Genomic DNA, 17,911 nt, shown 5'->3' on the forward strand with positions numbered 1-17,911 from the left:
GTTTGAAGACTACAAGCTTAATTTTTTTTTTTTTTTTAAATCTGGTATATAACAACAGTTTAGATGGCTAATGAAATGCCAAAAGTAAACATACTAAAAGTGAAAAATCATTACATCAGACACTTCAAAGCATAATTTTATGAGTAAGAAGTTGAAATTCAGGTCACAATTACAGCACCAACACGACAGTCTAGCTTCCCTCTTGCACTGATAAAAGGAAGCCAAAATAACTATTAGCTTCCCATTATCCACACCTGTAGTTTTGAAAACAAAATTAAAGAAGAATGAACCACACCTAACATTTCACATTCAACTGTTTTGTACGCACAGCACATGCATTTTTTAAGATTTTTTTTTCTATGACAGTATATAAGTTTTTGAATTACATCAGTACAGCAATAATGCTTACCAGCATTTACATTCTTTGAGAGAACAGGAAGCGGATCAGTGTCTTGATCAGGTTTTATAAGAATGGAGACAGCAGAGGATGCAGTTATCTCTCTAAGAAGACTACTAACACCCTGAGTGGATTCTTTCAATAATGAAGTTACATTTTGTGTTGATTCTTTTAACAGATCAGACACTGTGGGTGTGCATTTGCTTTGTCCATTTAAATCTCTATTATCAATGTTGATTGCAAACAGAATGGAGTTCAGACCTACAGATAAAAGAAGAGAAAAAAGTAAGACCAAAACCCCACTTTACAAATAAGTTACAGAAATAGAACCTAGGTATATAACAACGCTGACAGGTAAAACATTTTTCCCCCAGATTTTCCTGCCATTCTCTATGCACGAATTGTTTCTTTTCCACATATCATCCACTCTTTCTAAAATACTACTCAAGTGTTTTCAAGTTCTGAATTTATCTTTACTTACGCAGTTCACAGTACTTTTTGAGTATGTAATGTGCAGCTGAACTGGTTTATTTACAGTCTTTTAAATCTTCACTGCAGCTTTAAAATTTGCTGCATCCCATACTTCATGAATAAAAACCTGTGAATTCTATCTTGCATAGAGAAGCATGTGATAGTGTACCTCAGAAAAACGATGTATACAATAACAATATGCAGCTTCTGAGACTTCACTCAAGAAAATTAAGCTATATGTAGCCAGGTCTTACTCTTTCTTCCAGTACGTTTATCTGCATGCTGGGTCTGACTAAAAAAATCCTACCTCTATTATTCTTTTCAGGTCAAGAGCAACCCATTTTTTCTTCAAATCAAGATAGTTTTAGAGGAAGAAAAGAATTATCCTTAGTAGCGAAGGGTTTGAAAATCCATCTGAAACACTTTGGAACCTATAGAAAAGCTAGACCCAGGATTTAGAAAATTCATAACGTAAACTGGCAATAAGACCTTTACCGTTTACCCGGCATGTGTATCTGATGCATATTCTCCACAGAAGCTAACAGAGAAAATCCTTACAAGTGAAACAGAAATGACATCTCAAAATGTAACAGTTTTCCCCAAAATAGTAGTATATAAGAGAGGTGTTACCAGCTGCCATTGTAGGAATCATACTAGAACGTTCTTCATCCATCATAAAAGACCAGTTTTCATAGAAGACACTATGATGCGAAAAAAAAATAATATTGAGTTGAACATTTACAATACATTCCGCTTTCAAAACTCTGAAAAATAAGTACGACTACATCAACAGATCAAACGTACACCACAGTAACACCCTGAACATCTGAAATATTTAGATTGTCTAAACAGTCACAATAAATAAACATGCATTTCCTTAGCTGAAAACTATGAAATTCACTGAAATTGTATTTTATCAGTGGTTGTAGCTCCACATCTTTTTTACCGGGTAAGAAAAAAACACTTAGGACAAGGAGGTTCATGCTACAATAGCAATCACAATTGTTTGTCAGTGTCTATTGCTGCTATTCCACATACATAAGTTTTAAAATAATTACAGTTGACTTTATGGTCACCGGACATTTACAAAGCATGCATACAAATGCATGAACACAACCTAAATATCTTACTAACTTTGACAGGCTGTTTCAACACCCGAAACCACATCAATTACCCTAAATTGTTAGGGTCAACTAGGAATTTGATGCAAGGAAAAGAAACTTCACAGTGAACAAAATATTAGTTGTTCTAAATCCAGTCCTTTTTAGTAGCAGGATGCTGTGTTTCAACTGTCAGCTTTCAGATTTAAAAGAAAACATAAAAACAGCAAAAAAGACCTCAATCTACATTAAACAGAATAGAATATAGAACAGAACAGAATCTACATAACATAATAGATTCACTTAAGTTTTCAAAACTGATAACAGTCCAGAATGTAAACTGATTCTGGAAATTTCACTTAAATTTAAATAACATATCTTAAGTATTCTACAATAAGCATTTTTGGAAACAAGAGTTCACGTACAGTGCTCAGAGTGCTGACAGTCTTGCTACAGCACATACACCGTTACAGGCATCAGAGTACTAAACCAAGTAATCTAAACCACAAATCTCTCTGACAATAAAAATCTGAAAACTGTTGTAAATCTTGCTTTGTCTCTATTTGACTTCATTTAAAATCTATCTTGCAAGAAAGCTACAGAGGGCTGGAACAGACTGAAAGTTACTGAAGAGATCAGTTCTGAAAGTATATTCATTAGTTGATGCAAATGGAAATAGAGCTTTTCAGCTGAATTCACTAAGTAGCTCAAGCTCAACAATTAGAATAATAAATGCCACAGATTAGAAAGAAGACAAAAAAAGGATTGTAATATGTGTCACAGAAAAGGTAAGACTCAGGCAAGAATGAACATTTTTGTATATTTTGCACATCCAAAGTATATTTTGTATTGTGAAAACCTAAGAAATCATTCATGTGGTAATTCTGTAAAAGGAAATTCATAAAGTATTTCTAAGTAACCTACAGAAGTAGCTACCCATTGCTTGACTGGCAGAGCTTGTAAACTACAGGGTAAGCACCTCCAAGCGGGCTACAGGCAACTACTACTCCGAAATAAAAAAAATCAAGGCTGAAATACGTGATTTCATTAGAGAGAGGGAGGCACTCAAAGTCTCTTTCATAATAGTATTAAGGTATCAGAGAGAACAACTGCTCAAAGAGCAGGAAAGAGGGTCAGGAAAGAGGATGGAAATAAATACAGAAGCATATATTCTCACATGCAAAAATGAAGCCAGCTTCAGGTCACACACAGATTTGGGCACAAGCCACTGTCTCAGTGACTGAAAATTTCAAAAATGAACAAAATAAACACAAGTGAGGTCAAGTAGGAAAACTAGACTAGAAATAACACTATACGTTATTACAGTTGTATTTCTTGGGGAGTTTTTCTGTTGGTATTTTGATGACTTTTCAGTCTCAATATTTCATTTCTCACTATATGCACAATTCCTGCATTACAGTGACATCAAATACAGTACCTAAGCCGATTCTTGTCTGCAAGTAGCATATGAACATATCTTTCTAGGGAATGTTCATTCAATGCACAGCGCAACCAAGCCCGACCTCTGCCGATATCTGTAGTAATTGTCTTCAGAGAGTAAAAGCGCTGTAGTTCATGTTTATTCAGAAATTCTTTCACATAGTACCAAAACACTGGCTCTGCAGAAAAACAAAATAAAAGCACCACAGTAAGCTCTTGCTTTATCTACATTGGTAGCTTGGAAAGTAATGCCTCCTATCTGTCTCAGTGAAAACTACAACAGATTCAAAGAGCAAACAACACTGTTCGGTAAAGCAAATTCTCAAAACAGTGTTTTTCAACAGTCACCACCGTTATCTGATTCACACAGATGAGGAAATTGAGATGCTTTTCATTTCATGCTGTGGCAGCTGTACATGGCTGTCTGGAACACTGCTTTCCTTTCATGCCACCATTACCACTGCTGAAATGCAACACCCACTGCCCCACTATGCTCACATCCATTGTATGGTGAACAGAAACATTCACACATACCCATGAATGTCAATGTATGCAATTTTTCCCCATATGTAGAATAGAATTCTACACTCTCCCTTCATATACACCTCCATGTCAGACACCAGTTTGTCACACTGCCCCTCTGCTACCATCTGTTGCACAGCAACAAGACATAGTGGGAAGGTTCAGCCTCTGCTGCCATCCCACCAACATCCATCTCTAATGCCTTGAGCCAGTATCATACAACAAGAGGCATTACTTTATGAGCAACCCACATACTTTACTTTCTCCTATCAAAGCGAGTTTCATTACATATTATTTCAAAATAAGGACTGATTCACACAGTAAATTATCTCCAATATTCCCAATTGAATAAATCCCAACAAAATAAATTTACCATGCAATTTTATATATTGTTCCCTGACTGTTTTATAACTTGAAAAAAAGTAAATGATTTACTATCTACATATAACTCTCCAGTTAACTCTCACATTATTTCTACAGAATTTAGGCCACTTAAGCACTTAGAACTTGTCACTTCACTGAAGACACCAAACACATTGAAGGATCTGTGCCTCCATTCTAAAATAATCATATTCAAGTTGCAAAGTGTATTTAAACTAGTATTTCACTCAAGAAACAGATTCACATCTGGGAATATGCTACGCGTCTAGAACTCTTTTTTACTGTTCTCTGCAAAATGATAAAATCGAAATGATAAAATTTAAGTAAAAAGGAATGGGTTGATCCATAATTTGCAGACATGCAAAGGATAAAGTCAGGTGTTAAATATAAAAGGCAACACCTGTTCCCACAACAATACTTCCCTTGCACTGCTCCAAACATTGATAAAACTTTTTTTTTTTTTTTTTTTTTTTTTTTTACACTCACATAAGTATTTGAAAGCTGAAAATTTATATTGTCAGTAATGTACTAAGAAACTGAATTTAGGGTAGACAGGCCTTTAAGAAAAAAAATATATAGATAGATATAGATATGAGAAAGCCAAGAATTCTTTAAAAAGTTCAAAACATCAATATGTCAAGGAAGACAAGCACATATTCCTTTTGACAGTTTAATGAAGGTCACTGTTCAACTTTTTCTTTAATATGTTAACAAAAAAGGAAAAATTCTAATGTAGGAGTGAATTGTACACTATCACCTCAAATATCATGCTGACTTCTGATCATAATCTCAATGTAGGCAGCATAAAGACAACATGTATAGGAAGGTAAAAAAATTTCACTGAAAAAAATTCACATGCGAAAGAGAAAATGGACAGATTCTGTCACTCCTTATCACATTTCTAAATCATTTTAATGTAGTTGCAGTACCAGGAAGAGGTCATCCATGATGTTCCCCTTTTTCTCTGCTAAATAATCAGCACACAGTCAGGTTTCGAAGAGGTTTTTACTACAGGTTGTGATTTCTGGTGAAATGCACTCATTTGGGGGTACAATTTTATTTATTAATCTCTACTGAAAGCCATTAGATTAGTAAAGCTGTCAACAGTGCCATAGTTTTTGAAAACTGAACAAATAGGTTAGACTCATTTACTAGAAGTTTTGCTAATAAGATTTGATATCTGTGCAAGAATAACTCAGAATTGTTCTGAGTGAGACAATGCGAACAATGAAATACAGGAAAGATGGAACTGCCAATCACAAAACCACTGAATTTGGAAGAGGCCTCTGGACGTCACCTGGCCCAAAACCCTGCTCAAGCAGAGTCACCTACAGCAGGTTGCCCAGGACTACATGGCATGCAAACTATGGGCATACTTGGCTAAACTAGAACTTAATAGACAGATCAACACATAAAACAGCAAGTCCACAGCATATATCAGAGTGTTAAAGCATCCTATGTCGTATCCCTTTGACTACAGCTTATTTGATCTGCATTAAAAGTCAAATACATATACAAAAAAGAAAGTAGACCATACAATGTTGGATTTGTATCAAGTGAACAATGATTTAATGATTTTATTTTTTCATATTAACAACAGAATTTTTCTGTCTTGCTAAAAGTCAGAACAACGCAAAATAAGGAAGTGAAATTATTACAGGAACAGAAAAAAATAAGCAGGTTTCCTCTTGTGCCAAGAGCAAAACTTAGTGTTTCTTGGTATCCTATTTATTTACAGATATCAAGGATTCTGACAATCAGTTTTTAATCAAAATCTATTCAGTGGAAATTAAGTTAGAGGCATGTACCCAAAGTCTTCCCATGACATCCTTGTTGAAAAAAGATGATGCAAGTGGCATTTTCAAATGAACATATTCTTTTCAAAAGTAAAATTAAACGAAAATTCATGTCCTAACAGCTGATGCTAAATTTCATAGCAAGCAATCGTATACATACTATTTAGATGCAAGATTTATTTTAATTTCCATAAAAAACAATTTGTATAATTTTACTATAGGCTATGTAGTTTTTCTTTTATCACAGTTGCAATAGCTATGACATTGCACAATGGATCCTTAATCAGCACCAATGAGCAACAATGTCCAAAATTTAGAGCACAGAGATCAGTTTGAAGCCAAGCTCATCAACTTCTTAGACAAAGAAAAGAAAAAAATTCACATCATTCAGCAATTGTGCATTTCAATTTCAGTCAATTAAAGAATGGTTTCTTATTTGAGCACATCAAGTTAGAAGATGATTTGAGATTTACACAATTGGAAATACTAGTTTCCTGATGGATAACACTCCAAACAATCTCACTTAACTTCATAGATGTTTACTGGACTGCAGACCTCCTGAGGACAATTCCAACCTTAATTAGCCTATGAACCTCAGAATCTGGGCAGTAAAAAAAATGCTAAAAGAGTATCACTGGCAGAAAGGTTTCAGTAAGTCCAGTATCTTTAATAAGGCAGAGGCAATGGAAAAGTTGAACTATTTAGAATCTTTTAGCAATACTGCCCTAATACATTTTAAAGTGAATTCTCCATGGAATGCAACCACTTTTTGATATCAGTTACAGCATTCATTCTCACATAAACTTAACCTATGAAGACAAACAAAGAGTATAAAAAGAGAATAAAAAGTTAAATGAAGAGATACAAAAGAGAATAAAAGCATACAGAATAAATGAGAAAATCTGTAAAGATTCTATAAACCTCTGAATTGTTTTACTTGTTACCTAGAATCTGCCCATTATTAAGTAAAATAAATGCAGATTTCTCTAAAAGCATAACTACTTTAGTTCCTCAAAGCTAAGCCTGGAGGCTCTAACTTAGTAGAAAAAAGGTCAGCACACAAACACCCATCAGTTCACCCTATCATCAACAGGAGATGCTGTCAGAAATTTAAGGCAACACTGTAACAACTTACGCATAAAGCATTAAGGTAACACCTATTAAAAGCAATTGCATAGTGCAATGGGAAGTTATATTTGGAGATTAAAGCATATAGTTACATAGAGTATTGAATACAAACAAAAAAAACCACCATGTGTTACATATTTCAAATTCAAAAATAAACACTTTATCATAAGATGTGGATACTGGTTAAGAAATTATAGAAGATTAATTGTAAGTCAAATTTCACTACAAAATTAGTGATGAGGAATATCTGTATATACTTTTGATAAAAAAAAACAAGGTAAGCCTCAAAATGAAGGCACAAAAATAAAGGAAGGTTTTGTTTTTTTTTTAAGTAATAAAAAACAACTGTCCTGGCTGACCGCCCAATAAAAGCAACAAAAGTTCTGCTTTTAAAATGGCATCAGTACTGAGAAGTCAAATAGTTCTGATGCTAAAGAAAATGGCAGTTAAAGAACAGAACAAAACAACATTAAGAATGAAACCACTCGAGTATAAACAGCACAACTGCACAATATCCATTACTACCAGATGTCGAAACGAACTTGCCAATGATAGTATCTTATCAATTGTATTATTATCTATATCAATTATATTATAATTGATATATGCCAATTACACGTATATATAGGATGGAACTATAGGAAGTGCACATTTTCCAGTTCCGAAACTCCTACAGAAACTTAGTATGAAAGTTAAATACTAGATTAAGAAAGCAATAACCACTTTCACCCCTTAATGAGATTCCAATTACTCTGCAGTCTGCAGCTTGGTTCACCACCCAAAACGTTTATTTGAAATCATTCTGCTTCCTTACACTTTTTTTTTTTTTTTAATAGAATAGTTATGATTAATGAGTTACCTGTTTCAGTTTTACTAGAGAAACCTGCTGCCTGTTTGATGGCTGCTGCTGTTAATGCTAATCCTCGGCTCCTCCTCAGGCCGTGCTGTAACACAGCTTCAAACTGAGCGCACAAGCAAGTGACTCTGCAACAAAATTTTTATGCAAATCACGTGAAAAGAATAATCAACTACATTTCTCTAGAGCAGGTTTTCTCCAAATCTCTAAGCAGAGTATGTACAGGAGAACTTTTATTTTACATACAATGAAAGATTCTCTGGATGAATTAATTTTATTATTCACAAAACAGTACAAGATAGCTGAACCCAGTCTCATCATGGCTATTAAAGCTAAAATGCAAATTACACTCAGTAGAACTAGCGATATGAAGTTACCTGCAACTGCTATAGTGTTTTTTAGCCACGGTAATTCAGCTTTGGATCACCTAATTTCCATGCAAAGCAACTATATATTCATAAATATACTACACATGCAATAAATTTTCTGAAAATATACTAAATTGTCCTATACAATTAGTTGACAATTTTGATGCTTGCATTAGTACATTATAATTCAAGTTCAGGAGAACAAATTAACATTGTAATGCCCCCATAAACTTTAGGCATTGGAAAATAAGCACAATATTCCAGCTATGTTGTTCCTTATGATAATATTTTTAAAAATAATCCATTTAATCAGTTTTCATACAAGTAGTAACACTAACAAGAGCAGTTTTAAAGCTCAGTCTGCCAAAACAAGGATTACTACTGTAACCTACAGAATACAGTAAGGCTGGATTTCTAGACACAGAACTCTAAGAAATTGTAACTTCAAAGATGAAAAAAAAGGCTATGAGAACAAAATGCTGAGAACTGTGGATTTTATTGGATTTTGATCTAAATTCTCATACTATCTTCATTTCCAAAATTTTCTCACAAATAATATATTACAGTAATAACCCAAACACGTTACAGACACACCTATCTATCAATGCAGTTTCCTCTTCCTTTTAATTGTGAAACAGAACACCTGTACTACATCATGGTAGAGGGCAGGTGTTTATTTGGACGTTGGTTTGGCTTTTTTTAGTAGCTCATTATTTTGCTGTTTTTGTTTTTCTGTTTGTTTTGGGGAGTGGAGTTTGAGTGTATGAAGTATTTTGAGCCCTATATTTTAGGTAATTATGATGCATAATTTAAGCACATTAAGGATTTCTCGGAATACTTTACCTACTATCAGAATCTGAAGCAATTTCTTTTCTTCCTCCAAACCGTATTTGACACTGCAATAAAGAGACTTTAAGAATGTTTTGTTACAGCAAGACACACAATACACTGAAATATTTTCATTTAAGAAATAAAAGCTCATGACAAAAAGAAAACAGCACAAGATGGATTATTAGAAAATACACTCTGTAACCAAAATTGCTTTTAGCATCATATTCCACTAACAGACTACCCTAGCAGTTCTGGCTAGACCCATCATACCTGCATTATCTGAAGAAAAAAATAAGTTAAAATTATTGCTTTTGAGTTTTAAACATATACCCATAGAAACAAAAAAATGCTCCCTCTCAGCTCAGTGCTACATTTATAGAACTATTTTCTATAAAACATATGATTATCTCACTTTCAAGGCATTCTTTTACCTTCCACGCTCTTTTAAGTTGAATCAAATCTATTATACTCTACATGCTGAACTTCCTGTTCCCTCATTCCCATTTTTACCCCTCACTGAAACCCCAGCGTGAAGAAGTTGATACTGTATGATGCTATCCAATTTAGCCCTCACAGAAAACAATTTATCTCAGACATATAAGCACTACAAATATAACTTGTCTACACAACAAATTTAAATAAGATCTGCAGAACACTCATCTGCTAGCAGACACAAAAATTCAGCAGTACTATACAAAAGACAAGGTTTCTTCTTTGTCTGGTAAAAATAAAAACAAAATAAAGGAAATAACATATCCGGTCAGTATTGAAGACACAGAATATTGTACAATACTGTAGAAACATTGATTGGATTTCTCACCTGCTTAACTGCATCCAGTAACCGTTCTAGAAGAAACTGCCTTTTCACATCATTGTTTTGTGAACCTGAAAATCCAAAGTTACGTTATTTGAAAATAAATAAAATTTTAAGAGAAGTATATTGTGGTCAACACTGGTGCCCTGAAAAACATTCTTCATATGCCAGTTATTCCATTAAATTTATGGATTAATTTTCTCCAAGTAAAATGATGTAGTATAAGTCTGCATTTTGATGTTTCAGATAACCTTTCACTGATATACAGGAGTACTGTTTGAAAAATAATCTAAATTCTTATTTTAATAAGAGTGGTTTCATGATACAGGGTATACTGCAGCTGCACCAAGTACAATGTAACAGTGTACAGGCAGTAAAGCCAGCTCCTGGTGTCTTAGCACAGCTACCTGTGGGGCCATACTGCAAGGCTTGAAATAAATTAAAGATTTTGCCATTGTTGTTGAATTACATGTACGATGCAGTCAAAACTGCAATCCTATAAATTCTCATATGGGGACAACTACCAGCACAGCATATCACTAGAGCACAAGAAAAGAGAAAACAGGAAAGAGAGGAATTGCTACTGAACAGTTGTTAAAAAAAAAGCCCTTAACACTTAACTGCCAGCATAGTCTTCTTCCTGATTAATACCTATAAAATTCAGTTTGTTACTATACCAGAAAATCTTTAACTTTTCCACCATTTCAACAAGTAGCATTGTACTTTGCTTGTCTAAACATGCTTTATAAGCTCACATGAATATATACAAAATTTGTGGTTTAATTAATCTACATCACCTCCAATATTTCTTCATTCAGAGCTTAGGCTCAAAAAACATCTCTGACCTGCCAGTAGTTAATTCTTTTCTCCTTTTTCTCCCAAAGAACAGTTAACTAACGTATGCATAGACTGAAAGCCAATTATTAAAATTCTGCATGAGTGAACTTCTCCAGTTACCACATACTAAGCCACAGAATCACAAGGTTGGAAATGACCTGCAAGATCATCTAGTCCAACCACCCTCCCATTCCTATCAGTGCCACAAGCGACTAAACCATCTCTTGTAGCTCCTTGTTCAGGCGCCTCTCGAACACCACCAGGGACGGCGACTCCACCACCTCCCTGGGCAGCCATTCCAGTGCCTGACCACTCTTTGAGAGAAAAAGTTTCTCCTAATATCCAACCTAAACCTCCTCTGGTACAACTTCTGGCCATTTCCTCGGGTCCTACTATTTACCTGAGAGAAGAGGCCAGACCCTTTTGCACCACAACCTCCCTTCAGGAAGCCCTCCAGTAAAGAGGAATATCAAAGACACTGGACCCTTCCTCTTGCCGTCCAGCATTGCAAGGTGCCAACCCCAGAATTTCCTATTTTCAGAACAATATTAAAAGCAGTTCACTCCCTCCCCAGCAGGAGGAAGCATCTTAAATGTGGGAGATTGGGAGTAGGGATGAAAAAAGCTGTGTCTGTGATGCACATGATGCCAAAATTTAAAAAATAGGAAAAACATGTAAATCTAGCTCCTAAGCTTCAGAATGCTTACAGAGATTTTTAAGAAATCACACTTAAGATTCTGAATTGCTTCCCACTGTGCAGACATATGACGTCTGAGGTTTGGTTCTGTTAGTCAAATAACATACACAAACTCAGCTGAAGATGTAAACAACTCTCAACCCGAGCAGATGACACTAGAGACAGGCCTGGCACCAGGTGCGTTCTAACTTCCAAACAATTATACCATTACAAAGATAAAGCTTAATTCATATAAACCTTACTACTTTACACTGTGCTACAACAGAGATTAGTTTCACAAACTTGTACTTGATATATCAAGCATCTAATGACAAAAACAGCAACACATGTCTGCTTATCTAATGGCTTATAATCAATCTGACAACTGTAAAACAAGGGAAACAATTAAACCTCAAGTTTTACTACAAGATTCCATAAACAGCAATGCCAAACATAAGCAAAACGGAAGATACACCGTACTGCTTCAAACTCATGTCCTCTACAGCCTTATGCTTTCAATGGGAGAGCAGACATAACGAGACATTTTTCTTGGTATTGAGTTTTAAATTGCATTACAACAAATGCATGCAATTAATAATTTCCCAACATAAAAACACTTTTCAAATGAAATAGTAAATACGTGGGTTAAGTTTGTCTTACAACTGCAATCCATGTTAGTTTTTAAACTGATGCTTCTTCTGACACTTCTTTTATCTATTTGAAAACATGGAAATGGTTTGCAACTAGATACCAGAATCTGAACACAGAATACAGAAAACCTACACGAAATGATCAGCATGCTAATTAATGTTCCAAAAGACTCAAACAGCCTTAAGTTTACACAGATTCAGAGCACTCTAATGTCTATTTTGTCCTTACTGAACTTAAATTTGTACTAACAACAATTATGACAGCACATCATTATGACCAATGATTTCCATACTAGCTCAAGTCACCTTTACTATTAACAAGGCTACATAACATAACATCCATACTGAGGACAGCTGGGGTTTCTGATAAGTGCAAGTCTGCAGAACTCAACTATTGCCATGTTTAACATACCAAGTTCATTCTAGACAAAAATAATTTTTACAGTTTGACTTTTTTTTAGAAATTGAGAAATCATGTCATTTTTTTTTTTTTTTTCAAGCAAAGCATAGATTCTTATTCTTTGTAATAAGCCTAGAAAATGTGGTACGCCAACAATTTTTTGAAGATTTTAGAAATTAATTCTGACTCAAGGTAGATGGAAGGGAAAAACGAGTCTCTACCAACTCTATTAAAGATTCTGTTCTTTTGCAGTCTTAATGATTTTCTAAATAAAGCCTTTAAGCAGACACGCATATATTCAGAAAAAAATACCAAGTGTGATCAGTTCTATATTGTTTAAATAACAAGTGCATTACAAAGTGACCAAAACACCCTCCTACAGATTAAGGAGAGCAAAAATCCAACTCCAGTAAAACACATACAAATGCAAAACATAAGGCAAACAAAAAAAGCATTACTTGGAAAGGTGTTATATTTAGAGTACTACAGGAAAAAAAGATAGAAATAGGAAGTTCATACATAATTCTAGACAAAAAAAAAAAAGTGAAAACGTAAGTATAAAGAGCAAAAACAAAGTCTTCTCTCATCTCCAACTACTTAGTCAGAAAGTTCAAAATATCCTCAGGTCTCCCTCAGGTCAGAGGAAGGTACTGCACCTCCCTCTTAACAGAAATATCTGCACACAACGCAGACATTCATTACGCAAGTAAGGAAAACAGGCTTTCCAGCAAATTATTTGCAAGTACGGCTGTCTTCATCATTTATAAAATACAGATTAAAAAACAAAAAATCAGAATTCTCTTACATACCTCTTGAAGTCCTGTACATAAAATCTCAGGCTGAAATTGCTCTTGCTTGCTCTAGTACCAGTTCAGAGGCCAACCCAGACCTGATCTGCACGCTACCCTGTAGTACTACACTACAACCCTACTGCCTCATCCTCAACAAGCCTTATTTTCACGTGCTTTGAAACTATCATAAAACTGACACAAAACATGCCTAATTTTTGACAAGTACATAAATCTAGGATCCTCATGTTATTTCCCTTTAAAGCTCAGTTTTTTCAACACTGCCAATGAAACAATAGTAAGTAATTAGCAAGTAGAATTAGCAGTATTAAGTAAAGCTAAAATCTACAGGAAGTTGCCTTCACATCCACTAGAAATACACTACAGCTAAAAATACATGTTATATATAGAGGTAGCCATCAGGAAAGGAGGTCAAACATCAAGGAGCAGCTCTTTTAAGTTTAAGGGCTAAAATTGGGTAGGGAGATAAGTACAGACCATGGTGTTATTCCCTCCCTATGTAACAATTCCCTCCATAAATCTTATGCTATGTTACTGTCAGATAAAGGAAACAAAGACATTTCTCTGTCCTTAACTCTTCTACTTATGTTATTCTGGAAAAAAAAAAAAAAAAAAAAAAAGAAAGAAAAAAAACCCACAACCACCACCACAAAAACCTGCATAGTATTTCATAACTTTGATGTTTCACAAAGAGCAAAATTAGTATTTTTTTTTTTTAGCTTGACATCTAATCAAAATGGAAAACTCATAGGTCATGAGCTACACAGGTAGATTAGCCAAGCAATTGGATTAGTAGCTTTAATGTCACATCAAGCATTACTACTTTTAAGCAATTAATACTTTTTTGTTCTTTAATTCTGAATCCATTATTAAATGTATATATATATTAATAAAATAAGGCTTTTAGTAACAACATTACAAGGCTTTACACCACAAGAGATACCACCTTGTCTTTGAGTCAAAGAACATAATCCAAATGGAGCTCCCAAAGATGCATCTCTTAGAAAGACTTTGCTCTGATTTATACAAAGACTGACTTGCAGAAGGCTACTTGAAGCCTGAACTGAAGGGCTGAGGCTTTCCATGAGAAAACAGGCTCCTAACGACTTCAGAATTAGGTTTTAGTCGATACAGTGTCAAGCTCTGAAACATTTGAGAAATTCTTTTTTCCCCACAGTTTGAAAGGTTTGACAGTTACTTGCATTTTTCACAACACCAATTAACAGTTCTCCACAAAACCTTTTTTTTTTTCTTTTATATCTCTACAGATGTTTTCATTTTCTGTTTCATTTTAAGTAATGGCTACTGACCCTAAAAAGTACAGCATTTAGTTATCCCAGTTAGCTCTTCCATTTTTTTCCTAGCACATTTGGCAAGCAATCTCCCCATACCTTAAATCAGGATGGAAGAAAAATCTACAACACTCAAGTTTGGAAAAGATATCTATTATCAAAGTTATATAAATAAATATATTACTGAATTTATTATTGTTTAAACAGAGCCATGAAAAGTATCTTTGGTGCACCTTCTTTAGTAAAAAGAAACTAACTAACTAACAATAAAACACTTATAAATGCGCTTCAAGATATACAACGTGCCAGTTATCTTGTCATATTTACAGCAAAATATCTGTTGACTACCAGGATCCTTCTGTCCAACAACTCACGCTGGCCCAGTCAAGTGGCTCAAATTCCTCCAACTCTTAGGGACTCAAAAGTCAGGTAAGGAACACTGGGGCTGGAAGTGAATACCACCACACACAAGGCTTCCTTGTCACATCTGAGTTTGGCAAACAGACATAATAGAATCAATAAGGTTGGAAGAGATCACCAAGATCACCTAGTCCAGTCATTAACCATCACCACCACGACCACTACACCACGTCACTCAGGGCCACATCTTCCCTTTTCTTGAACACCTCCAGAGATGGTGACTCCACTACCCTCCTGCACAGCCTGTTCCAGTGCATTACTACTCCTTCTAAGAAGAAACTTTACTTAATATGCAATCTGAACCTCCCCATAGTAATTTAGTTAAATCCATTGCCTCCTGTCACCTTGTTGCTAAATGGAAGAAGAGGCTGATACCCACCTCACTAAAACCTCCTTTCAGGGAGGTGCAGAGAGCCATGTCTCCCAAGTTTCCTCCAGACTGAACAATCCCAGCTACCTCAGCTGCTCCCCATAAGACTTGAGTTCCAGACCCTCCACAGCTCCACTGCCCTTCTCTGGACACACTCCAGGGCCTTGATGTCCTCCTTCTGTAGTGAGGGGCCCAGAACTGAAGGTGCAGATACACTTTAAATACTTTAAGGTACCAGTTTTTCTACCTATCACGTTTCTCATCTGTCTCATCAATTGTACGTGAATAAGTTTTTCGTTTGTTTAATTTATTCTTGGCCATTTATTTTCTCTGAATATTTATTTTTTGTGGCCTTGTACAGCTAAGGCAATGGAAAGCTATGAGATCAGCATCACTTGCGCCCTGAGCTCGCCGAGGGCGGGTCACAACGCGGCGCAACACCATCTCCACGGAGCCGCATCTCCACGGAGCCGCACCTCGCTCTGCGTGGCCCGGCAGATACTCGTGCCTACTAGCAGCCCCCAGCCCTACCGCACAGAGGGGGGGAAGAGAGAGACGCCTCGGCCCCTCGGTGCAGGTCCACGCCTCGCTGGGCGGGGGTCCCCGCGGCCACCTCAGCCCACAGAGAGCGCCGCGGACCCGGCAGCCATCAGGGACCCCGGGCAGCGCAGCGGGCCCCGCAGGAGCCCCATACTTACTACTCATGGCGGCCGCCAGGCTCGCACCGTCCCTCCTCCAGACGCGCTCCCTCAGCCTGCGCAGCCCCAATCCGGACCGAGCACCGCCCCGGAAAGCCGCCCTGTCGCCCCGGAAAGTAAATACGGCTCCGCGCCGGTTGACTCCTCCCCCGCACGGCCTCCTCAGCCCTCGCGGCCGCTGCGTTCCCGCCCTCCGCTGAGGTGGCGGCAGCGCTTGAGGACACGAAGTCGCAGCGCGCGCGGCAGCAAAAAGCGGGAGAGCTGATGTCGAGCGTTACGGCGTGCTGTGATCCCGGAGAGGATCGTGTTTCAGAAACCGTGCGGCAATTGTGCAACCCCCACTATCAACGTATTGAAGTCATTTTCTTAAATTTTGCGATTCACTTCTCGGCACTGTCTCACTACTTACACAGTGCTGTGCATTCACCACGTTGCAGCAGGTCATAGTCTTTTTGTCAAGGGCTCCTAGGTACGATAATAATAAAGACTGTAGTAGTGCTGTAGGCCTATTTGAGAGTTGTTGGCTCTGTCTGGCCAGACCAATGCAGCTACAAATTTTTTATAGAACACGTTCTAAAAAATGGCTGGCAATTCAATGAAATCTATCCACCATCAGGAAACACACTGTGATCTCATGTATGATATTTCACAGGACCACAGCCTGCTTTAGCATGACCCAGAGATACTATCTGAACTGGGAGTAAAGACACACACCATTCTTAATTCAAGCATCACAGGTTTATTTGAAACTATGCTTTACAAGACTGGGGATACTATGTAGACTTCATGTCTGCCTCAAGTAAATTTCAGCATAAGATCTGATTTTTATCATGAAACATATAATTTAAAATTTATTTAAATATCTCACATAAGCAGATGGAATCTCAGGACGCTGGAAGAGCCATTCTACACAGAGACTTCCAGAAATTAAAAATTCCAATAAATGGTGTTTCTAAATAATATAGAAATACTTGACCTAAAACACACTAGAATTAGAAATAATGTAACAGTGACTGTTCAAGGCTGAGTATAACCGGAAGATGCACTAGCCTTCCCCACTGACTGCAAGTATTAATAGCTTTACTGGGACAATTGATGTATTATTATGCAGAATAATACAGGCACCTAGCACCCAGAATATATCTGCAGTAATCAAAAGATTTTGCAGTAACTGGAACAACAACTCCTTCTTCTGTAGCTGCTATTAGAAATCGAGTTTCACAGCCAGACTGTTTTACCAAGCCAGTCACTACAAGTGCATTCTTTCACTGAATACGTTAATGCTTCACTTTGAAGTGAGTGTGTAATTCCATCTGTATGCACAATGCTTTCAGTATTAGCCGTGAGAATATCATTCCACTCCTTAGAGGAGTCTGTAATTATAAAAATGTTAATCTAGTACGTATGTCACACTGTATCTGACATACAGTTTTTAAGGATCCAAGTTTCATTATGTTTCAACTACACTCCTAGCCTTAATGAAAGTTTTAAGATGAGATGCAGGGAAAGTTGTAAGATGTAATTATATACAATAATATTTTGTTACAGTAAGACCTAGAGTTACATGTTTCCTTGGCAGAATGTAGGCATACCAAGCACTGAACGTCCAGCTAGAGCATTTCCTGCCATGAACTCAAATTTGACTGCTGGTTTAT

The 17,911-nt window shown here is 36.4% G+C and overlaps 1 protein-coding gene across 5 annotated transcripts in view; it reads right to left on the reverse strand.

The window, feature by feature from the left end:
- SNX29 (sorting nexin 29) overlaps positions 1-16,377 on the reverse strand; it is a 73,439-nt gene extending 57,062 nt beyond the window's left edge. For 4 of the 5 annotated variants that reach the window (XR_008205895.1, XR_008205896.1, XM_052679493.1 and 1 more), the window contains exons 1-7: positions 16,257-16,377; positions 10,111-10,175; positions 9,303-9,355; positions 8,095-8,219; positions 3,407-3,587; positions 1,499-1,569; positions 410-658 (exon numbers count right to left, since the gene is read on the reverse strand). Coding sequence is in view for 3 of the 5 variants with exons in the window: in XM_052679493.1 (XP_052535453.1) it covers positions 410-658; positions 1,499-1,569; positions 3,407-3,587; positions 8,095-8,219; positions 9,303-9,355; positions 10,111-10,175; positions 16,257-16,263 (751 nt within the window). In the remaining 2 variants the exon portion in view is untranslated. Of the gene's footprint in view, positions 1-409; positions 659-1,498; positions 1,570-3,406; positions 3,588-8,094; positions 8,220-9,302; positions 9,356-10,110; positions 10,176-16,256 lie in introns of those variants that run through there. The other variant, XM_052679494.1, reaches the window with a different exon arrangement.
- Positions 16,378-17,911: the final 1,534 nt, after the last annotated feature.

The sequence above is a fragment of the Tympanuchus pallidicinctus genome, unplaced genomic scaffold (assembly GCF_026119805.1).
Source record: "Tympanuchus pallidicinctus isolate F22 unplaced genomic scaffold, pur_lepc_1.0 scaffold18, whole genome shotgun sequence".
NCBI lineage: Eukaryota > Metazoa > Chordata > Aves > Galliformes > Phasianidae > Tympanuchus > Tympanuchus pallidicinctus.